This window comes from Candoia aspera, chromosome 2, assembly GCF_035149785.1.
Source record: "Candoia aspera isolate rCanAsp1 chromosome 2, rCanAsp1.hap2, whole genome shotgun sequence".
Lineage (NCBI taxonomy): Eukaryota > Metazoa > Chordata > Lepidosauria > Squamata > Boidae > Candoia > Candoia aspera.
Genome location: NC_086154.1, coordinates 252,827,567 through 252,851,478, shown reverse-complemented (window position 1 = coordinate 252,851,478; position 23,912 = coordinate 252,827,567). Strand labels below are relative to the sequence as shown.

The window sequence follows — 23,912 nt, the reverse complement described above, 5'->3', positions numbered from 1 at the left end:
GCATGTGAAATGAGTGCCACTGTTCGATAGTTTGAACATTCTTTAGTGTTTCCCTTTTTTGGTATGGGGATATAAGTTGATTTTTTCCAGTCTGATGGCCATTCTTGTGTTTTCCAAATTTGCTGGCATATAGCATGCATTACCTTGACAGCATCATCTTGCAAGATTTTGAACAGTTCAGCTGGGATGCCGTCATCTCCTGCTGCCTTGTTATTAGCAATGCTTCTTAAGGCCCACTCAACCTCACTCTTCAGGATGTCTGGCTCTAGCTCACCGACCACACTGGCAAAGCTATCCCCGATATTGTTATCCTTCCTATACAGGTTTTCTGTATATTCTTGCCACCTTTTCTTGATCTCTTCTTCTTCTGTTAGGTCCTTGCCATCTTTGTTTTTGATCATACCCATTTTTGCCTGGAATTTACCTCCAATGTTTCTAATTTTCTGGAAGAGGTCTCTTGTCCTTCCTATTCTATTATCTTCTTCCACTTCCGCGTATTGCTTGTTTAAAAATAATTCCTTATCTCTTCTGGCTAACCTCTGGAATTTTGCATTTAATTGGGCATATCTCCCCCTATCACTGTTGCCTTTTGCTTTCCTTCTTTCTTGGGCTACTTCTAGTGTCTCAGCAGACAGCCATTTTGCCTTCTTGGTTTTCTCTTTCTTTGGGATGTATTTTGTTGCCGCCTCCTGAACAACGTTGCGAACTTCTGTCCAGAGTTCTTCCGGGACCCTATCTACTAAGTCCAGTCCCTTAAATCGATTCTTCACCTCCACTGCATATTCCTTAGGAATATTAGTAAGCTCATGTCTAGCTGATCTGTGGGTCTTCCCTAATCTCTTTAGTCTGATCCTAAATTGTGCAAGAAGAAGTTCGTGATCTGAACTACAGTCAGCTCCAGGCCTTGTTTTTACCGACTGTACAGATGTCCGCCACCTTTGGCTGCAAAGGATGTAATCAATCTGATTTCAGTGTTGTCCATCTGGTGAAGTCCATGTATAAAGCCATCTCTTAGGTTGTTGGAAGAGAGTGTTTGTTATGCAGAGTGAATTGTCTTGGCAAAATTCTATCAGCCTGTGTCCTGCTTCGTTTTGTTCTCCCAGGCCATACTTACCTGTAATTCGAGGTGTCATTTGACTGCCCACCTTAGCATTCCAGTCTCCTGTGATGAAAATAACATCTCTTTTAGGCGTGTTGTCCAGTAGGTGCTGCAGATCCTCATAGAACTGCTCTACTTCAGCTTCTTCAGCATTTGTGGTTGGGGCGTATATTTGGATCACTGTGATGTTAGATGGCTTGCCCTGAATTCGAATTGAGATCATTCTGTCGTTTTTTGGGTTGTATCCAAGCACTGCTTTAGCCACTTTACTATTAATTATGAAGGCTACTCCATTTCTTCTGTGGTCCTCTTGTCCGCAGTAGTAGATCTGGTGGTCATTTGATGTGAAGTGGCCCATTCCAGTCCATTTCAGTTCACTGACGCCCAGAATGTCTATCTTTAATCTTGACATCTCACCAATAACCACATCCAATTTGCCCTGGCTCATAGATCTTACATTCCAGGTTCCGATGGTGTGTTGATCCTTAGAACATCGGATTCGCCGTTCACCACCAGCACCGTCGGCCGCTAGCCGTCCTTTCGGCTTTGAGCTAGCTGCGTCGTCACGTCTGGGGCTAGTTGAGCTCATCCTCTGTTCCTCCCCAGTAGCATTTTGACCATCTTCCGACCTGGGGGTCTCATCTTCCGATGGTATACCGACATATCTCTGGTTGTACTGATCCATTTAGTTTTCACGGCAAGAATACTGAGGTGGGTTGCCATTACCTTCCCCAGGGATCACATTTAGTCTGACCTCTCTGTCATGACCTTCCCGTCTTGGGTGGCCCTTCATGGTTTAGCTCATGGCATCATTGAGGTGCTCAAGCTCCAGCACCACGACAAGGTAACGATCCTTTGCTGAAGAAAGAAAGTTATGGTTTTTTTTTAAAAAAAAAAATGTACCAAAATTTAGTTTTATAGTTCACTTAGAAGTTTTCAATTCTAGGCTGTTTCGGTGGAACAGTTGACAGGGCTAACTTGGAGACCAGCTTTGCATTTTATCCTATGTTAATAAGGTTTTTTTAATCTCAATGTCTGTTGACTGTGGTTCAGTCTAAGAATTCTCTTGCATTTACATCTACAAGCACCAATTAATAGTAAAAAATACAGTACTACAGTACTAATCTCCATACACACAGACAACCTAAGTCATAATTTTAACTGGGAAACAGTACAAGTTTGAGCACAAGCCAGATCAAATAATACTTCTCTTGCATTGTTAAGTTCAAAGGCTGAGAGTGCACACATTTTGTCAAGCCAGACTTTCGTATCTGGTGTACAGGTGACTTTCGAAGAACATGTACATCTGTTTTACAGCAGTCCAAATGCAGTAAATCCAACACTCTTCATAAATTGATGAATCCCAATTTTAGGAATATAATTGAATAGCACTTCAGCATCCCTGAATCTTACATCCCTTACTAAAGCCTTATTATCAATATTAATAATATTCAACCAATATGGGACAACCATAGGGTGTGACCAAATCATGAGTCTTACTATACTTCCAAATGTATTTTGTCTCCAACATGAAAAGATTGTTAATCAACAGGCATCCACTGAAGTTTTCAATAGGACTGCAGTCCTGTACGTTGTTTCCTGGGAATAATTTCCAATGAACTGAAATGAATATAATGCAAATACATATATTTTTACATCATTTGAAATGTTTTTTCTTTCTTGCATATTGTAGATTAAATAAAACCATGTCTCTTCTTGCCTTAGAGAACGTTAAGTGGCGTACACATCTTGGAAGAATTGCTTATGAGCCAGATATAGTCAGCCTGACTACAGATGACCTTTTAGCATTCCCTGCAGATGGATCTGTATCTTTCAAGATTTCTAGGCCACTAACTCAGAGAGGCCATGTGAACAGGAGGTCATGGACAGCACCTGCTTCTCGTTCTCATCACTGGACTTCGTCCTTCAGCAATAAAGAAAAAAAAGATTCTCTGGAAAATTTCTTGTTTCCTTCTTCATACCAAGAAGCTAGCAGAAAAAAATGTGCACAGCATAAATTTCACAAACATGATCCTGTGTTGCCTGGGAATGACCAGGTCGCCCACAAAGAGACCATTTTTCATAAGAACTATCCAAGATGGTTGACAAGTCATAAAACGGACTTGAGCATCTCAGAGATAAATAGTATCCCTGAATCCAAATATCCTGTCTGGCTGAAGAACCATAATCTCTTGTTGGATTCAAGTAATGAAAATTCCACACAGACCTCACATGTGGAAAGTGAACTTCTGTCTTTGCAAGATAATAAGGAGCTGATGAAGTTTCAAAATCTTAACAGATTAAGCATCTCTGAGTGCTCAAGACATAACAATGCGGTGAGCCCAAAGCACAAGTGTGATATTCAAACAAATTGCCAAAATGATTCTCCAGGTACCTATTTTCTACTTCAAGGCCTAAGAGAGCACAAGGATCCACTTAGAGGTAATACATAATAGTACTTATTTTGATGTCAGAATTTGTCAGCTTTTTGGAATGTGGCATGATAGTGACTAGGTTCAGACACTGATGAACCATGGTTTATTTAGCAATAGTTTAATGAATAAGTTGCAATTGTCTGGGTTCACATAACTCTTTCAGCAACAAACTGCTTTGCCAACCACAATCACTGAAAGGCCAGTGTGTGAACTTTGCCAATGAATCCTAGATATTTCTTAGAAAAAAAGTGTTCTGCTACCTTTATGCCCATTAAACTGATGCAGAAATAATACGATCTAATCCTTCATCATAATTGGGTATTAGGTGCACCCAGCAAGCTCATATGCTTCTCCCTCCCTCCTGCTATAGTCTTAAAATTAAGAATATATAGTAAAGACTGGAATGCATGCATTAATTACAACCAAAATATGGTTTGAAGCCATTTTCTAAAATGGATTTTCAAATAATTTGAGTTTACCATGTTAATACATGTGTAACATTTTATGGCCGAGTCCATATTAAATTAGTTTGTTCTGACCATGATTTGTTGAATAAGTCGTCGTGTCTTAGGTCGCATACAACGCTATGCTATTAATTATATTTTATAAAATATAATTACTCAGTTCATACAGTATGCTCAGCCAAAATCAAATAACGACTTGGCCAACAGCAGGTTCAAAGTTGCAAAGATGTTCTACTAAACTTTCTGTTTCTCTGTTGTGCTGCTAAAGCCCAAACCTTTGTAGCCTCCTTTCCACTTTCCCTAAATGGATGGATTGATTATGTGCCATCAAGTTGGTGTCACCTCTTAGCAACCACATAGATAGATTGTCTCTACAACTATCTGTCCCTAACATGGTCCTTCAGGTCTTCCAACAGTGCGCCCATTGCCATTGTAATTAAGACCATCCACCCTTGCTGCTGGTCATCATCCTCTTCCCTTTCCTTCCTCCTTTCCCAGCATCAGAGACTTCTCCAGAGAGCTGGGTCTTGACGTAATGTGTCCGAAGCTTCCTTACAGAGTTGCTTTAATCAGCTGCAGTGCCTGTATTTGCAAGGACACCCATCTGTAGACTTCAGTGCACGCAAGAGTTTGTTCACTTACCCTGTCATTTGAAGCACAAAAGGTCACCATTTTGTCCCAGATGTACCTTGAATAGCTTGTAAATTAAAACATCCAAGTTTAAAGGCATCCAGAAAAGTCAGCCTTTTTATCCTCCACGGGTTTTTAGGGTTCTGTTGACATATTTTTAAAGCATTCAGTTAAAAAGCCATAAGCAGGGAATTAAAAATGGTGCTGGGCTCACCAATACAGGTTTATAGCTAAGTGTACATAGCCAGTATGTGCACAAAGTACATTGTTGTGTATGTCTCCTTACCAGCATGTACTCTGCTTAAAGGGAAAGTGCTGATGAAGATGATGATCTACAACAATGTTTTTCAACCGTGACAACTTTAAGATGTGTGGCCTTCAACTCCCAGAATTCCTCAGCCAGCATACTGGCTGAGGAATTCTGAGAGTTGAAGTCCACACATCTTAAAATTGTTAAGATTGAGAAATACTGATCTACATAATTGATCCTAATGATGCAGTTGAATGTATATAACGATACAGAGTCCATCGGATTTGGGCAGCTATAAAAATTTGAATAAATGTAGTTGAATCGGCTAACGCCGTACAAGGTTGTTCCCTTGCGACTTGTGAGTGTGCATGGGGAGTCCAGTGGTGGCTTAGTTAGGGCAGGGCAGCATAAATCAGAGTCATTGGGATTCTTTTGATTAACATATAGTTGCAGAGGTGGAGAAGCAAAGCAAAGCATTCTTGGAGGGTTCCCATCATTATGGGATAGTTTGCCCCCAGAAGCCAAGATTGTTTAACAGTCTTTAGGAAGGCAGCAAAAACGGTTTATTTTTTGCTGGGCATTTCAGGAATAAACACCTTATGACTTTGTATTTATTTGTTAATTTTTTCTTTTAATTTTTCACAAGGGCCTTGGCATGAATTCTATAGTTTTCTGCAGTTAGAAGTTGTTTTATTTATTTTTATTGAATTTAAACTGCTCAGAGGGTAGTATATAAGTATTGCAATAAATAAGTTGCAATTAACATGGTAGCTACCCCAAGTCCTTCATTTGCAGCATGGTAGTTTGTTTTATCTTCCCTCACCTGCCTGCTTCTAGGGAGGGAAGCCCCCAGGTGAAGCCTTGGGCCGAGGGATCTGCCGATGGATTGTTAGTCTACAGGCCAGGTTCTTTCTTGACTTTTAATTATGGTCCTGTCTTTCTTATGAAATAAAGCAGTTTGGGCTTCTCCCTGAACATCCTTATCTGGGCTTTAGCTCTTTTGAAATCAGGGAGTCATAAATACACAAGTAGGAAGGTGTTGTGAGAAATAATTAATACAATCAAGGTTAGGTCTTCAGAAGGCCATTGGACTGCACTGCATTGCTTTAGATTGATTATTAGGTGTTCAGATCTGGGCCCATTTCATCAAATCTATAGGGTCTTTGTCCTTAGTTGAAAGAGGCATCTGTAAACAGAAGGAAATGGTTAACCTTAAAAATTAATTAATGATTCACAAGTACATTAACAAATTGCAGTAGTCAATGCAGTCCTGAAATGTATTGTTTTAGAATGTTGAATAAAGTCCATTTCCACATGGACTTGTTTGAATATTCATACAAAGACTTTCTATAATAAGGCAGTTTTATTGTCTGATGTGAATAATCTTCTACGATGTTGTATAGTTTATGTAATTTATATTCAATTCCATGTGAGCTCTTATTTTTTGTCTTTTGGTATCTTGAGTTTGAGCTGAGGGCAGAATATACAGTAAATATCCACATAAAGGAATGAAATGGATACTGGATAACATTCTGAAGTAGGAGAAGTAAATTAATTTTTTTTCATCTTGATTGTTTTCTCATATGCAGTAATTAGATTCATGCACTTCTAATACTGAAATATAAATCCACCCAAATAATTTGGGTACGTCTGTGACACTCCCATGTAGTCAAAATCTGTTTGTTTCTTTATTTGATTTATATCCTGCCTTTCTGCTCAATTTTCTCTTCAAAGTAGCTGGCTAATATGTAGGAAATAAGAAACAGTAACCAGCCACTGTTTCTTACTTCATATACATTTGTCCCATGCATAGAAATCAGATCTGTATCTAGATTTATCAGACCCTTCCTTCCTTGTGGCCTGCTGACCCCACTGCTCTAGCTTTTTTCTCATACCACTTGTTTACCTTCTACCAGGACCGTGCATGTGATGACCCCCCCCCAAAGTAAATTAAAATTAAAACCACCGATCATTTAAATTATATAGTGTAACTTCTTTTATGACAAATGTTTTTAAAAAATCCTGAATTTCCAATTTAGGATAAGACTTTAGACACCCGTACTTATTTGAAATCATATGTATCAGGTGTGTGATATGAATGTGACATTTTTAATTGTGACATCTATAATGATTTTAGATGAGACAGAGTTTCTAATTCAGAAAGCAAGGAGAGCATTGGAATCTTCTGCTGAGGAATCAACTCGTCTCCTGAAAAACGATGGCAGCCCTTGTACAGTGGATGTCCTAGAAGCGGAAAGGTCGTGGGATAATGTCCCAGTTGGCTTGTGAGTATACTAGAATCCCATTTAGTTTTTTTATGGAAACACAGAGTGGGATTCTTCAGTAACATCCTGATAATACCACCTTCTTCAACCTATCTGAATGTGGTAAAATGATGGAGTTTGTACAAGAAATCTAAGAAGACCCCTGCTGGATCCTGTTGTCACAGTGGTGAAGCCAGATTCTTCATGAGTTTGTCTACTCCCCTTTGAAGGTCATCCGTTTCTCTTGCACAGCTGCCTTTGTAGCTTAACTGTATGCTGTATCTCTCCTGATTCCTTAACCACGTAGCTTCGTCAGAAGTCTCCAGATCATAATATTAAGAAAGAGGGAGCAAAGAATTCCAGATCTACTTCTCATTAGTAGCCTGAGAAGCTAATTGCAAGTGGCACCCACAGAACTCTTGACTGCTATTATGATCAGCCAGCCCCTGTTACTTACTCACTTAACTTTGGCTCAAAATCCCCAAAGGGGCAAATAATTTTCTTTAAAGATCTTTGGCCATTTTCTCGATGTCAAGAGCCAAGCCTGCATCCCCAGTGGAAGTTGTGTTCATAAACTGGTTACCCCTTTTGTGCTCACTACATTCCCACAGGATTTTCTGTCACAGAAGCGTACAGCCCTTTTTGAAGATCCAGGGTTATTTGAGTAATGGCCAGGAACTGGGTCAAACATGGGCAGGGCTGGGTTTTAGGAAGAGTTCTGGGTGTTTTCTTTGAAAATGTGATATGCTTATTTTAGGAACATTTACTCTAGTCCCCATGTGCTTCCACCTTTAATATGGTGGGAAATGGCTGTCAATAGTCAAGGTCAGAGGGCAACAAAAAGGAGAGTTGGGAAGTGCAGGTTGCCCCTCCCACCCCCCAGTTTGTTAGCCATTGACACTGAATATTGAGAAACAAAATGACTCTATACTTTCCCTAATTAGTGATCAGTGGCTTTATTGTTCCTGTAAATACTGTTTATCCAATAATGCTCCAGAGACTTTCAATATACATATTATTTATTACAACCATTTATACCACCCAGTCTAGAGAAGCAAAGATATCAGATAAGATATCAAACATGGGTATAATGGAAATAGAGAGCCAGGTGAAGGCACCTGGCTGGAAACCAGGAGACTGAGAATTCTGGTCTCGCCTTGGGCATGGAAGCCGGCTGGATGACTTTGGGCCAGCCCCTCCCTCTCAGCCCAAGAGCCAGTCAGGCTTGGTAGGAGAGTTCTAGTCCCACCTTGGGCATGAAAGCCAGCTGGGTGACCTTGGGCCAGTCCCCCTCTCTCAGCCCAAGAGCCAATCAGGCGTGGTAGGAGAGTTCTAGTCCCACCTTAGGCCTGAAAGCCAGCTGGGTGACTTTGGGCTAGCCCCTCCCTCTCAGCCCAAGAGCCAGTCAGGCTTGGTATGAGAGTTCTAGTCCCGCCTTAGACCTGAAAGCCAGCTGGGTGACTTTGGGCCAGCCCCTCCCTCTCAGCCCAAGAGCCAATCAGGCATGGTATGAGAGTTCTAGTCCCGCCTTAGACCTGAAAGCCGGCTGGGTGACCTTGGGCCAGTCCCTCTCTCTCAGCCCAACTCACCTCACAGGGTGGTTGTTGTGGGGAAAATAGGAGGAGGAAGGAGTGTTAGGTATGTTCGCCACCTTGAGTTACTTATAAAAATAATAAAGGCGGGATAGAAATTTTTTTTTTAAAAAAATAGAAAGTGCTTCTTCATTTACTTCCCAATCTCTTTGTGACTGGAGAGGTGAGGTAAATTCTCTTTTGAGCCAAGTTCAACTTCTGGTGGCTTCACGGATCTGTCCATGTAGTTTTCTCTTTCAACATTGCAGAAGGGATTTGATGCTGCCTTGTTCCAGGGAAGGTTTTCCCACTTCTCTGTCCAGCCTACAACCCTGTTATTTCCCTCGTGGCCTCCCATGAAAGTAGTAAATGATTGGGTACCATGCCACGGTTGCCTAGTCTCTGATTCCAGAGTGGGAATGTTTCCAGCATTATGAGAGGCGTAACTGCCTAGTCAGAGGGAGCAACACAAGTGGTACCTTCTCTACGTATGCCTCTGCAGATCCTTCCGGTCCCTTTTAGTGCAGTTCAGGTGAGCCCAGTAAATGTTTCCAAGCAAACTGGACCATAAGAGAGCATTTGAAAGCACCAACAGCTCTACTATAAGCAGGTTTTTTTTAAGAAACAAAATGAGGAGGAGCACAGATTTGCTCAAGGCTCAACTGCATTTTCTGCATAGCTCTTTACTGAATCAGCCTGGGAGAGACAGTGGGAAAGTTCATCCAGGAACATCCAAGAACCACAGTATTTCCCCCAGTTTTAGCTTTTCAGCAAGGGTTCTTCCTCTGGTCAGTGAAAAACATGGCAGTAGAGGATGGCTCTGAGCAAATATAGCTGAGGTTTACTTGGGTAAGGGAGGATTTGTGAGACGTTCTTGGCATTTGCAAAGGGATGCTGGGAGGAACTTAGTCAACTAAGGCCTGTGAAGTCCTTGGCACTCTCTGAGCTTGGTTGTTTGCTGGCAGGTGTTTCATTGTAACATCTACGTAACATCATCAGTGCCTGCAAGCAGACAACCACAGAGCCCCGAGCACTCCACAGTTGCAAGCTACAACTTGCAACGAAGGCCTTTTCTTGGCAGGTTTTGAGCTTAGTGAGCCAACCAGGGCCAGACTTTGTTACATTTCAGCAGTCCACCCCAGCAATTTGCTTGTGTGAAGTTCATGCTGTCCTTCACTCAACAAAAGGTGGGGGAGAAAGATCTTTTTTATGCCTCTGGAGACCATTTCTGTCAGTTCATCATTTCCCTGAATTCCACTCCAAAACCTTTCTGTTTTTCCCTAACACCCACACAACTAATAAGCACTCGTGTTTAGTCAACAAGGTGACAAGTGTCTTGACAAGTCATTTTCCCAGCAACAAAGATGGGGAACAAAATCCAGGTCAGTAATTCTTGGTTCACTTTGGCATTTGTTTATTTTGCCCCCTGTCCTGGGGAATTCTGCTAAGAACTGTATTGCATTTTCAAAGTACAGTTTTTCAGAGAGCACAATAAAGCCGGGACAGCCTCTTTAGGGAGGATTGGGGAGTTGGAAAAATTGCAGCTGAGAATCTGCCTGTGCAGCTTTATTATTTTCTAGCCACCCTTGCCTTGTGTATTTGTTGCTTGGTGACTAATAGTTCAACTTACTGGGAAGATGTGGGTTTTTTTGTGTGTGTGTGCCTTTGAGTCAGCTTTTGTCTCCTGACGACTGCCTGGACTAGTCCCTGCAGTTTTGTTGGCAAGGTCTTTTGGAAGTGGCTTGCCATTGCCTCCATCCTAGGGCTGAGAAAGAGAGAGACTGGCCCGAGGTCACCCAGCTTCATGCCTAAGGCAGGACTAGAACTTACAGTCTCCCGGTTTATAGCCTGATGCTTTAACCATTAACACCAAACTCTCTCTCTACTGGGAAGTACCCTTCTTGTTACTGATAAATGGAACAAACAAGAAAGGATTAACTTCACCCTTTCAAGCAAGAAGGCAAGGCTTAACTTTCTTCCTGTCCCACGAAGAAACCCATCCTTGTCAGTAGCATGCATCAACTTCAGCTGAGTGTAGTTCAGCTTCTTCTTTATTAAATAATTCACTGTATCAAGAAAAAAAACCTTGTCTAGCAAGAAGCACCAGAAAACAAAAGTAATTACAGTAGCAGACACAGAGACATAGTTAATGATTAAATCTTTAGCTACTAGAACTATCTCTGACTCTGGTCCCTTCTTGTAGGGTGGAACCATCTGGTCAGTGACTAGAATGGTACTTCATAGTGAGTCTAATATACCATTCTCAGTGATCAAGGATGGAGCTGACAGGAAATGGTTACTGTATAGCAGGGAGGCAAATATGTCTATTTTATAATGAACATAGATGGCTTGGCTCAAGTCCCCATATTTCAAATTCCTATTAGTAGGACCTCTGGTAGTAGAACTGTTAATGTAGCCTGGCGGAGTGAGTTGTGATGCCATAAGATAGCTGAATCTTGCTGGTGGATTATATCAAAGCAACGCATTCCCTGGCCCGCTAACTGATGATGGGCCAAGTAGCCCATCTTCCCAGATTTCTTGCTCTGGCGGAGACAAATAGGCTTTCAGCCCTCTGCCCCTCTAGGTTACATTTGAGGTATATTCTTAATAACCTGGATGCATCTAGCTGGTGCCAGGTTCATTCTGTCTGAGGGGTAGGGAAGAAATTGGGAAGCTCCATCCCTTGGGCTCAGTGAAGTCTGGCACTGACCTTGGTCACGAAACAGATCCCGGTTTAGCAGCACCTCGCCTTGATGGAACTTGCCTGGGCCCCTTCGTACAGAGGAAACCCCTAGTTCTCCCGGTGCCCTGTCTGAGATTAAGGCTACCAAAAAGGCTGTCTTCCAGGTGAGGCTTTTAATGAGGGTCTATCTGATGGGGTTGAAGGGAGCAGTGGTTAGAGCTCTCAGAACCAATAACAATAACAATTCCATGAAGGAAAAAAGGATAAGCAGCTAAAGATCAGAGGGAATATATGCCTGCATTTGACTGGCTGTTCTGTGGTTATCAGGACCTTTCCAATTACAATCTGTAAACGTAACGCAGAAAGTAAGAAACCATTTCAGTGCTTCAAGCTCTTAACCCCTACATTTCTATCTACAGAAAACCACCCATACCTGTATCCTGTGGGGAGGAGAATTCTCCATCAAACCCCAAAGCCATCATGGTCAATAGCTTTTTAGACGACTGTTTGCAGAATGGACAACAGGTAAATTAAAAGTGAAGCTCTGGTTCAAGCCCGCCTTTCTTAAAGCAGGGCTTTCCAAAGATTTTGCAGAATTCTCAGTGCCAGCCGCATCTGTGGGTGAATGCTCTCAACTCAGCGGAGGCGACAGTAAAGCAGCAGCGCTGACCTGACGGTTTATTATGTGTGCATGCGTACATATCTATCACACTGTTCTCTTCCTAGCTAAGCAGCGCTGTGCAAAGTGCAGAACGAAAGTAAGTGGTAAGCAGAATAAGTGAAAGGCAGAAGCTAAGAGAAAAGGAAAGGAAATTCAAGTCTAGATTTCCATTCACTGAACTTCTCCATAGCTTTCTTTCCCTCATCTGTCTTCACTTTTCCTTACTACGTCCAAACACTATTCTTCTTGTTTTGCCTTTTGTTCTATAATCACCTCATCTCTTTTGGAACTGTCTTCAACCTCATCCGACCATAACTTTCCCAGTCTTCCCTTTCTTCCTTCATACAGCTTAGTGCTTCATTCATTCTTTCTGTATGACCAAATCAATTCAAAGTACTTCTTTCATACTGGTCACTCACTGGCATTCAGTCCACATTCATTCTTCACACATCCTTTCTATTCAATAAAAGAGCAGAAGGGTGCTCTTACACACAGCCATTTTTCATTATTTCAGCAAACATTAAGACCTCACAACAGACCGCATACTGTCCATTATCTTTCTGCCAGCATTTGCATGTCTTAAAATGTCTCTCCATTTTTTCCATCTTTACTGAATATTCTGTGAAGGTACACAAATTAATCTCTCTGCTCCAATTGTTTGCCATTGGTGTATAACTTGCAATCATTTGTGCTGCTTCCCTCTACAAACAAAACTACCTTGCTCTACCTTTGGTTCCAGAAAAGCCCATATTCTGGAGGGAGTCATCATTTCTATTTCAAGCGCCAATGTTGTCACAATGTCCAGGGCTTAAAGAGTATGTTTTCTTAACTTCTAGGCTTCTTAACTTCTAGGTTTCAAATCTCTGATTGAGTGTAACATTTCTATATTAGCACATAGCAAAGGCTAAAGAAGAGGTGTCCTACAGAGACTGCAGAATGTTCTTTATATTTATACCTGTAAATGTAAGGGGGGGGGGAAATCACTTTTACATCACAGTCTTTCATTTGGGGAAGATAATTTTTTCAATGTTCTTTGACAGGCAGTGTCTTTCTTTGATTCCAGGAGAGTACGTTTTCTGGTGGAAATCATCATGGTCCTGTGGAAGCTTTGAAACTCATGCTATTTAACCTTCAAGCAGTTCAGCACAGCTTTAACAAAAACAGATCTGATAGACCAAATGAAGAGTCCAAAAAAGTAAGAAGTTCTGTGTAAAATGAGATTCTGCTTGGTGTTTAATGATTGTGTATTCTTCCCACCATCCCTGTCTCCTACTGAAAGAATAAGCTTTAAGAATGTGTGCATAGTTGCCCAGTTTGAAGGGCTTGGAAATAATAAAACCGTACCTATTGAGAGTTCATTAAAACAACTGACTCTGTTTTGGTCAGGGGGGAAGCTGTAAGAAAAGATTCCTAAAGCATTTAAGTTCATAATACGCTCAATCTGATAAAAATACCAGTAAAGCAATCTTTAAAGTATGTTTTTTTGAAGATCCCGCAAAGCGTATCCATAAATATGGCTGTCTGATTCAGGGAGCTAACCAATTAAAACTCAGTACAGGAGAACAGATGGAATGTTTTGTTTTCATTATTATGCTTAGCTTTTGTTCATAAAATAACCAGAATAGCAATATGCTATAGGAGAATTTTCCCAGTGGTATGTACGAACCAAGACTAAGACATACTACATTGAAGCACAAATTGGTTTATTGACAGTGCAGAGCCAGGCCTAAAGAACGGAGGAGTTACAGTCCCTCTTTATAAATATATGCAAATTAGAGTATATACAGTAGCAAGGTGTATCCAGTTACGCTGGATATAAACAACAGCAAGTGAAAATAGTGAGGCAGTTAGGGTGAAACTATGAGGCAATGGGGCAGAACTACAAAGACAATGGAGTTTTGAAAGAATAATGAGGCAGTTATCCCAAGAACATAGTTTCCTGCTAGGAAGTGACTTCCTTCTGTTTTCCCAGAACTCTGCTTGCCTCTCAATATTTTTCCCAAGATTATCATCATCAGCGCCAGTTTGGTCTAGTGGTTAAGGCAACGGGCTGCAATCCAGGAGACTGAGAGTTCTAGTCCCGCCTGAGGCATGAAAGCCGGTTGGGTGACCTTGGGCCAGTCACTCGCGCTCTGCCCAACCCACCTCACAGGGTTGTTGTTGTGGGGAAAATAGGAGGAGGAAGGAGTGTTAGATATGTTCGCCACCTTGAGTTACTTATAAAAATAATGAAGGCGGGATAGAAAATAAATAAATTCCTTGCTCTTCTAAGTGTTTATGGCTGTGCTGACAGGGTTAGTTTCCCTGGAATGATGTATTGGGGTTAGGGGCTTTTAGCTTGACCCCCACAATTCTCCTTCAACGTCTACAGCACGGTTTCTCAACCAGGGTTCCGTGGCACCCTCGGGTTTCATGAGAGGTCACTAGGGAGTCCCTGGGAGATCATGATTTATTTAAAAAATTATTTCAAATTCAGGGAACTTCGCATTAAAGAGATAAGTTTCGTTCTTTATTTTTAGTTTAAGAACACTGTTAATGCATATATACAGGCCTACACGTGAAAGGAATATAATAATTTTGTAACTTCTGGCCTATATTTGAACCTGAATGTGCAGGGGCTCTCCGAGGCCTGAAAAATATGTCAAGGGTTCCTCCAGGGTCAAAAGGTCGAGAAAGGCTGGTCTACAGCATTTTAGATAATGGCTATTTTGTTACTGGTCTCCATGCATCCTATTTTATTATTACAATAACTCTCCTTCCAAGTGAACCAGAGATTTCATGGCTCATAATAATGGGTGTTGCAGTTTTTCCAATATGCTTTTATTTATTTATTTGATGTCGGGAAGCCACCTAGAGTTCTTGATGATTCTAGGGAGCTTCCATATAAATGCAGGTAATAAATCAATAAATGATTACCCCCCTTACCCTACTTTATGTTATCTATAAATCTGATAAGCATCCCCTCCATCTCTTCATCCAAGTCCTGAATGACAATTTTGGGCTCAGGACTGAGTTCTATGGTAGTCCATTTGGTATCTCCCTCCAGTGTCATGAGGAATCATTGCTGAACACGTGCTTCATGAGACCAGTAAACACTCTGTTGTTATATCAGGTGTGAAGGTGATCCCCCTATTTAAAAAAAATCTGCCCAGCTTTTATATTTTGTGTGAGGGCTGCAGCTGGGAAGGGCAGGAGCAAAGAGCCTGAGATGAGGCAAGATCATCACCAAAACTCAGTGCAGGCACCTTGTATATATACAGGGCTGAGACACAAGCAGCAAGGAATCTATTCCCATGTAAGAATGGGAGAAAGAAGTCTTGGGGCTGTTAGGAATCACGGGCTAGATTGCTTGGCTCTGCTGTGGCTGATCAGCTTGGTTCTTCGAGCTTTGCAATAAAAACTTCACTGCCCATGCCTTGTCTGTGGCTGGGTGCTACTGTATTAGCTCGGGACTGCAGGTCTGAGTTCCTAGATTTATTCTTGCGTGGTGAAGAGGCGAACCTTTGACCTTCTCTCCCAAAGGGGGTATCTCGGTGGATGGATGGATGGATGGATGGATGTGTCCAAGGAGGCCTGCAGGAAACAACTCATACAAACGCATGTGCTTTTTAGCTTCACCCCAATGCAGTTCTGTGAAGAAGAAAAGAATTCACCTTCTTTTGGCTTCTCTGAATTTTTGTGTATCTTTGCCACTGAATATTTTCAGTTTCCTATGGGTCCTGCTGATAAATTATTGGAATCTGAGTGACCTAGTTACATTATAGTTTGGTGCTTTTTTTTTTAATCCGTTCTCAGTCAGCTGATGTAGCCCTACAGCTCTGCCTTTTAGAGAATAAGTGCATTTCCTCTAAGCTCCATTCTGGGACGATAACAACAACAGCATTATATTGCATCCCCCACATACAAAAAGAATGAGAGAGAAAGAAGATCAAACAAGATCAAACAAAGAGCATGCAAGCATGCAAGGACAAGACACCATAGGCAACGTGGAGGTAAAAAAATCGGCAGGACCCAACACGGTCATCAAAATATGGATCCACGGGGTCTTTTTTTTTTGAGCGGTGGAAGCGTCTGAAACCAGCTGGAAGACAGATTCCACTGGAGGACATGAGATCAGAGCACCAAGTGATGCTGTGCCAGGAGATTCCTTATCCATTTTCCCTACCCTTTTCCTCTTGATGGCGGAAAGAGAGGAGGTCTGCAGGTTGACAAGTGGCAGGGAGAAAAGCAGAAGTCAGAGTGAGTGGCATGCAGATGGGCATGACCATGTGGGTGGTGAGCTACCAGCCACCTTCTTTCCCCCTAACAGCCAACCTGCCTTGAGATGCTTTCAGCCTTAAGGACAGTGGTGAGGCCAGGGCAGCACCAACAGTGGTGACCTCCTCCCTCCCTCCCACTTCTAACACAGAAAGTTGGATAGGCCAGCAGCCCTTGGGAATTAAAAGAGGGGGCGGGCAACAGTAACATACCCCTCATCCTCCTCTAAGCTCTAGGAGATGTAAGAGTCTCCCCGTCAGATGGGGCAGCGCCTGTGAGAGACAACCCATCAAAATGAAGGCAGATCGTGGCAAATTTATTTTTATTTATTTATTTATTTTACTTATTTTCTATCCCGCATTTATTATTATTATAAATAACTCAAGGCGGTGAACATACCTAATACTCCTTCCTCCTCCTATTTTCCTCACAACAGCAGCCCTGTGAGGTGAGTTGGGCTGAGAGAGAGAGAGAATGATTGGCCCAAGGTCACCCAGCCGGCTTTTGTGCCCACGGTGGGACTAGAACTCACAGTCTCCTGGTTTCTATCCCAGCACCTTAACCACTAGACCCAGCTGGCTCTCTTTGTCCTCTCCCTCCCCTGCATCATCTTCAGGATATTCATGGATTCTTCCTCACACTCTGGGGGGAACCAGGGAATGAAAATGGAGAAGTAACAGGTTTGAGAAGTTTAGGGGGAGGAACTTTAGGAGACAAGAAAAGATGCTCCAAGAGGGCATCTTGCCCTGTTTCTCAGCCTCCAGGGTTCTGACTCTCCCGCTATTTAGGAAGACGGTTAAACACATTTCCTTTGCCAAGCTTTTAATTGTTAGCATATTAATGGCTGACCAAATTTTCATTTCATATGTATTAATTGTCTTTTGTTTCACATTTTATTATTGTAAGCCACCTTGAAAATTGGAATAAATGGTAATGCAGGGCATATATTGAATAATCGAAACAAAAATAACACACTCGTTTGGTCGATTTAGTTAAAGAGATAATTAGGGCCACTTCACTGAACAATTAGATACGATTTGGGTCAGCCCTCCCCTATATCAATTTCACAAACTTTTGACTTTTTTCCCACATCACAGTAAAGTCCTCACCATATCAATTAAAGGGGCAGGTCATGCCTGGCTCAAAGAAATTTCTGAACACCTCCATTTAACAAAAAAACAAAAAAAACACTGAGGCCTGTTATTCTGGAAAAAGTTGGAGAAGTAGAACTTTTAGGGCTTTTGGGGTGTTATGCCAGGAGGAAACCAAACCCTACATTCCCCAATAAGAGCCTCATATCAGCTGCCAAGCAGGGCAGAAGCAGCGGCATGCTTTGGGGGTGTTTTCCTCCGTAGGAACTGGACATCTTTCCATCACTGAAGGAAGCAGGACTTCAGCATAACAGGCAATTGTAAAGGAGACTGTCAAGCCATCTAGCTCACCGCTGACATGGAAGCACACCTGGCTCATGCAGACAGTGTTCCCAAACACAGAGGCAAGTCCCCAAGAGAAGACCGGGCCAGTGTTTTGCCGTTTTGCTAAGTCAGGAGTCCAAGACATAAACCTCAGAGAAATGTTGGGCAGGATTTGACATGAGCAGTTCATGCTAGAAAACCCTCAGATGTTCCTGAGCTGAAGCAGTTTGCCAGGCAGAGTGATGTGAAAGTCTGATCACCAATTACAGGAAGTATTTGCCTGCAGTTATTACAGCTACAGTAAAAGGTTGTGTAACCAGTAACTAAAATCTAAGGTGATGATTACGTTTTCACACAGGCATATTGCATGTTGGATAGCTTTGTTATGAAATAATTGAAACAAGCACCTATTTCACTGTTATTTGTTCACTCAGACTTCCTTGTGTCTTCATGCAGCAGCAGGATTCAAACGAACCTTTGATAATATTTAGTGCCACAGATAATACAAATTTCAGAAATCTGAAAGGCGGCAAATAACTTTTTCATGGAATTGCACCAAGTTCCAGAAATTTAAATTGGAGCAAGCTGTAATATGCTAATACTGTACAATGAAGTCATTCTTATTTGTTAATCCATTGGAAAATGAAATGGCCTTTTAAATTTTACCTTGGATTTTTCCCAGAGGAGAAATAATAAGTTAAACATAGCAAAGCTAACTTTGTTGAGCAAAGTTTCCTTCTTCTTTAGGTTTCAAGTGAAGATGAGGATTTCAAGTTGAACGATTGTGATATGATCCCTGTTGCCAGATCTCTCCAGAGGTAAGCATGCTGACGTTCAGAGGCCGAGATTCCCAGTCCAGCTACACTGAAGTAATTGAGTGTGGCTGGGTTGTGGTTGATGCTTTGAAGCACCCCTCTCAGAGAAACCCCTTTGCCCCGACTAGGAGCTTGAGGATGCATGCCAGTAGCCTATCCTAAGGTGACCTCATTTGCATGATTTGATTTTCTTTCTTCTTCAGCTCTTTTCACATGCAAGAGAAATCATGGGAATGCTGCCCCTTCAAGATGACATTTTCACTGACGATGCCCTGGCTCAGGGACCCACAAGGCAAAATCTATGACTACCATGACATACATACCCCCTCCCCAGAATGGCACCCACAAGTCCTCAAACCTGAATATGAATTAATTTTTTAAAAATTTAAAATGATAGAAGTCTCATAAGATCAATTAAAAATGAGAGAAATCTCATAAGATTGCCAAGTCACATGAGAATTCAGTGTTCTTGTTCAACACCCTGTGGTAAGAGGAATTATGTCATGAAGTCTCATGTCCAAAAAAGGTTGGACCCCAGCACGTGCTTACAGTTGCTTTGTAACTGGTCCTTTTCAAATGGTGTTTTTAAAAAATAATTAAAAAAATCACTGGGCTTTCCTAAATTATATTACAAATTGATATGTAATTATTATGTTATTTTTAAACCTGGATTACATGGACAGGAGGTTGTGAATTTATTCTGTTCGTAAATCTTAAAATCGTTCCATTGAGATTTCTTAGACCTTCACTGAGGCATTTAAAATTTTCCTGTAGTTACCCAGCTGGCTGTGATCCGAAGCATGTTGCTGAACTAAAACATATGTTGGTGCCAATTCTTTGATGCCTTATAAAAAATAATCACTGGGTCACTTTTTTTTGTGACCTATGGATATGCGGTGACCTATGGGAGGTGGTGGCGCTGGATATGCGGTGACCTATGGGACGTGGTGGCGCTGCGGGTTAAACCGCTGAGCTGCTGAGCTTGCTGATCGGAAGGTCGGCGGTTCGAATCCGCGTGACAGGGTGAGCTCCCGTTGGTAGTCCCAGCTCCTGCCAACCTAGCAGTTCGAAAACATGCAAATGTGAGTAGATTAATAGGTACCGCTTCGGCGGGCAGGTACCGGTGTTCCATGTAGTCATGCCGGCCACATGACCACGGAAGTGTCTACGGGCAAACGCCGGCTCTTCGGCTTTGAAACGGAGATGAGCACCACCCCCTAGAGTCGGACACGACTGGACCTAATGTCAAGGGCAACCTTTACCTTTACCTATGGATATGCTACTCTGTGGTCATCTAGCATATTCTAAAAATATGCATGTGGAGAGAGAGATGAAAAATGCAACTATGCCCTTTTCTTCCATGATGCATCTAAATAAGAGCAACCACCCTTCAGCCTAAACAGAAATGCCCCAAAGCCACATTAAATTATGCATTTGGCTTGTACGCAGAAGACATCATGCAACATGCTGGACTTGATGAATCCAAGGCTGGGATTAAAATCGCTGGAAGAAACATTAACAATCTCAGATATGCAGATGATACCACTTTGATGGCTGAAAGCAAGGTGGAACTGAGGAGCTTATGAGGAAGCTGAAAGAAGGAAGTGCAAAAGCTGGTTTGCAGCTAAACCTCAAAAAAACCAAGATTATGGCAACCAGCTTGATTGATAACTGGCAAATAGAGGGAGAAAACATAGAGGCAGTGAAAGATTTTGTATTTCTAGGTGTGAAGATTACTGCAGATGCTGACTGCAGTCAGGAAATCAGAAGACGTTTAATCCTTGGGAGAAGAGCAATGACAAATCTTGATAAAATAGTGAAGAGCAGAGACATCACACTGACAACAAAGATCTGCATAGTTAAAGCAATGGTGTTCCCCGTAGTAACATATGGCTGCGAGAGCTGGACCATAAGGAAGGCTGAGAGAAGGAAGATCGATGCTTTTGAACTGTGGTGTTGGAGGAAAATTCTGGGAGTGCCTTGGACTGCAAGAAGATCAAACCAGTCCATCCTCCAGGAAATAAAGCCAGACTGCTCACTTGCGGGAATGATATTAAAGGCAAAACTGAAATACTTTGGCCACATAATGAGAAGACAGGACACCCTGGAGAAGATGCTGATGCTAGGGAGAGTGGAGGGCAAAAGGAAGAGGGGCCGACCAAGGGCAAGATGGATAGATGATATTATAGAGGTAATGGATTCGTCCCTGGGGGAGCTGGGGGTGTTGACGACTGACAGGAAGCTCTGGCGTGGGCTGGTCCATGAAGTCACGAAGAGTCGGAAGCAACTGGACAAATAAACAACAACAATCTGCATTAAGAGGAATATAGAGTAGCATTGTCTTTGCAGGTTAGCAGCTGAGTCTTTGGAATTCAGTATTCTGGTTCACACATAATAGTAACAATGTTTTGTTTTGGGATCAGCATAATGTGTAATACCTTCCCCCTTATTGTGTGAACCATGATATTATAGATTGCTCAATAAACCATGAACTAAAAGTCCTAGCTTGGCAAACTATGAATACAACCATTGTGGGGTTAGTCTGTCAATCAACTTTATATTTCTGTATACTTACATTGTAAGCAAAATAGCCCTCTTTTTTTTTTTTTTAGAGCTTTGCATCATTTATCTCGACTTAAAGGATTGGTTGAAGATACAAGTGGCAAAGAAGACTGAAAAGAATTGCTGAGGACATGAAGCATTGCTTATAAATCTGTCTACAGAATAAATACAATGTAAAACAGCAATTAAATGCAGGGGCAAGTACTAAGACAGTCATGAACTCTGGACAGAGCTACAGCTTTTTTTACAAGTCCTGTATTTCTGTAAAGCTACATGCATCTCATTTGAGTCTCCAGAGGCATGTTATCTTTTATGAAAATTTGCCAGGGCCCAAAGAAACATGAAGACTATAGAAAGGGGTTGCCCTGCTTTGAGGCTTTCCTTCCTTAACAGCTCTGTTCTTCCCAGCTGGATAGAAATAGTGGGAGCATCATAGGCAGCTGCTAAAGAAAAGAGCAAGTCTTTAAGCTCCAAAAATTAATTTTACATTTTTTTTTAATATTCCTGACCATAGAGGCCAGAATACAGATGATGATTATTACTTCAGAAGCAATATTGTTGAAAATAATCCTGTATGAAGTGATACAGATAATCCAGATCACAAAATGAAGTGTTAAGGCAACATTATTGCAGAAATGAGTTCTTGTGAGTCACTGTAACACGACCACATAGATATAACTTACTGTTAAATACATGACTGGTCTGTCGAAATTAGAAATAGTTATGTCTCCAAAGATATGAGGACTCTGTTCCTCATATTTCTTACTCCTTTTGCCCTAATCGCCAGCATTGTAAAACTGGATTTCAGCATAACAAATATATTGGATATATGCAGAATGACATCACAATTCTCTGGAAAACCATCAAAGTCAAGCTATGTTGTATAGTGGTTACTGCTGAACTCTATACTAGTTTTGGATCTCTACATTGGGATCCACTATTATTTATCCAGACACTTGTGTTTGAGAAGGAAGACAATTAAAAAACACAGAAGGCATATACATTTGTTTTTTACTCTAAACAAATGTATATTTGGTTCTAGTCAATCCAATTCAAATTGTCTGATTCAGATTTTCAAAACAATTTGACCTCTGAATTAGATCATCACTGAGTCAATCTCATTGGAAAACTGATTCAGTTGGAGGGGGGGAAAGCCCTTTTTATACATGTGCAGAAGACCATCAGATAATTGGATCAATTTGGGGGACATTGATTCAGGTTAATGATTCAGTAGGAGTCGATCCAATTTGAAAGTCAATTTAGTTCAGAGGTTTGATTGAATTTCCTTCAAACTGCAACTTCAAAGCAACCCTTTGTGCAGCCATAATCCACCTGAAATGAGCTGTAAATTCTTAAGGTTCAATATCAACCAAGATTGGCTAAGTGCTTCTGTCTGCTGTAATTTATTCAATAAACCATGTTTGAACAAACTATGCATAAGTATGATTTGTGAATCTAAGCTATATATGCAAATAGTCTAAAACACCTTGAAATATGTTCATCGTGATTTATCTTATAGTTGAGTAAGTGATAGAAGAAGGTCCACAGTGATTGGACTTCCAGCTCAGAAGATAATTGGTCCCCGCCATCTTTCCTAGAAATTAGAAACTGGAGAGAACTTCAAGTAGTTCCCTATGGGCTTCCTTTTTAACATACTAATTCCAATGGAACCTTTGATCTGTCGCTGCAACAGAATCTGAGTTATGGGTATTCCTGATGCTCTTGGCCAATCCGTGAGCCATAAGTTCTAGAATGGTTGTGAAAGTTGTTGCACATGGCTGAAAATAGGAAACTCAGGTTTAGTTCCTTACATAGCCATGAAGCCGGAGAAGACTAAGTGGGGGGCTGAAAGTAAACAGCTTCCTTTACTTCTGTTCCTCAGAAAGTTATAAAGGCATGTATAAGGCCAGTGTACATTTCCTTTATGAAAAAAGATGTCTGCTTTGAAGATAGATGTATACGAGGATTTACTCATACCGCTGGTAGCAATCTTACGAGTATAACTGGAATTGTCAGTATGCCAGATAACTCAAGAATTCTGCTATAAATGTACCAGATCATTTATCAGAACTGAATACGATGTTTTGACAAATACTTTAAATTTTCAATGTGTTTATAGCAAAATACAATACAATTAAAAGAAACCATTGCATTTTCAATGCTATTTTTCAGTAGTGCACTCTAGCCCAAAGTTAGAAATGCACTGACTTGATCTGATTATGTAGGAGTAACGCTGCTTAAGTTTAGCTTACAATTGTACTGCATAAATGTTGCTAATGAGCACAGGCAAAAGATTTGGGTCACCTTGACACACAATTTTTGTAGCGAATAAATGTCTTGAATTCAAAATCTTGAGCAAACTCAAAATCTGGTTTGCTATGAGATGTCCCTATGTTGGGGAGTTTCTCAAATGAAACAACCAAAGACTGGAAAGAGTTAAGGTGTATCTTTATTTAAAAAAGAACAATGAGCATGGGGAACTTCTGCCTAGTGGGGAATAGCCACTAGGATAGATACAAGAGCAGAATATATACATACATACAATTTTTTAAAAATTTCCAGTATGCGCGTTTAACCAATATTCATATAATTAATTATGAATAGCCAACGAAGGCTACATCGTGCCATCTGCAGATTGTTCTTCTAGAAGATTCATAGCAGCTGCATTCTGTATAGACATACAGTAATTTACCTGTAAATAAGGACTAGTTCTGGTCAGCTTATGACGAAGGTGGTTTGCCAACTCATAAAGTTATTTCAGAAGTTTTCTTCAAGGCTATCTAGTTCCTACTACTGTCTGCATAAG

At 41.3% G+C, this 23,912-nt stretch overlaps 1 protein-coding gene across 2 annotated transcripts in view; it reads left to right on the top strand.

The window, feature by feature from the left end:
- Positions 1–22,536, top strand: part of C2H18orf54 (chromosome 2 C18orf54 homolog) — a 28,749-nt gene extending 6,213 nt beyond the window's left edge. Inside the window, exons 3-8 of one of the 2 annotated variants that reach the window (XM_063295814.1) lie at positions 2,825–3,541; positions 7,016–7,163; positions 11,816–11,921; positions 13,121–13,252; positions 18,477–18,547; positions 21,157–22,536. In XM_063295814.1, the coding sequence (XP_063151884.1) occupies positions 2,825–3,541; positions 7,016–7,163; positions 11,816–11,921; positions 13,121–13,252; positions 18,477–18,547; positions 21,157–21,220 (1,238 nt within the window). In that variant the 3' untranslated portion in view covers positions 21,221–22,536. The remainder of the gene's footprint in view (positions 1–2,824; positions 3,542–7,015; positions 7,164–11,815; positions 11,922–13,120; positions 13,253–18,476; positions 18,548–21,156) is intronic. The other variant, XM_063295815.1, reaches the window with a different exon arrangement.
- Positions 22,537–23,912: the final 1,376 nt, after the last annotated feature.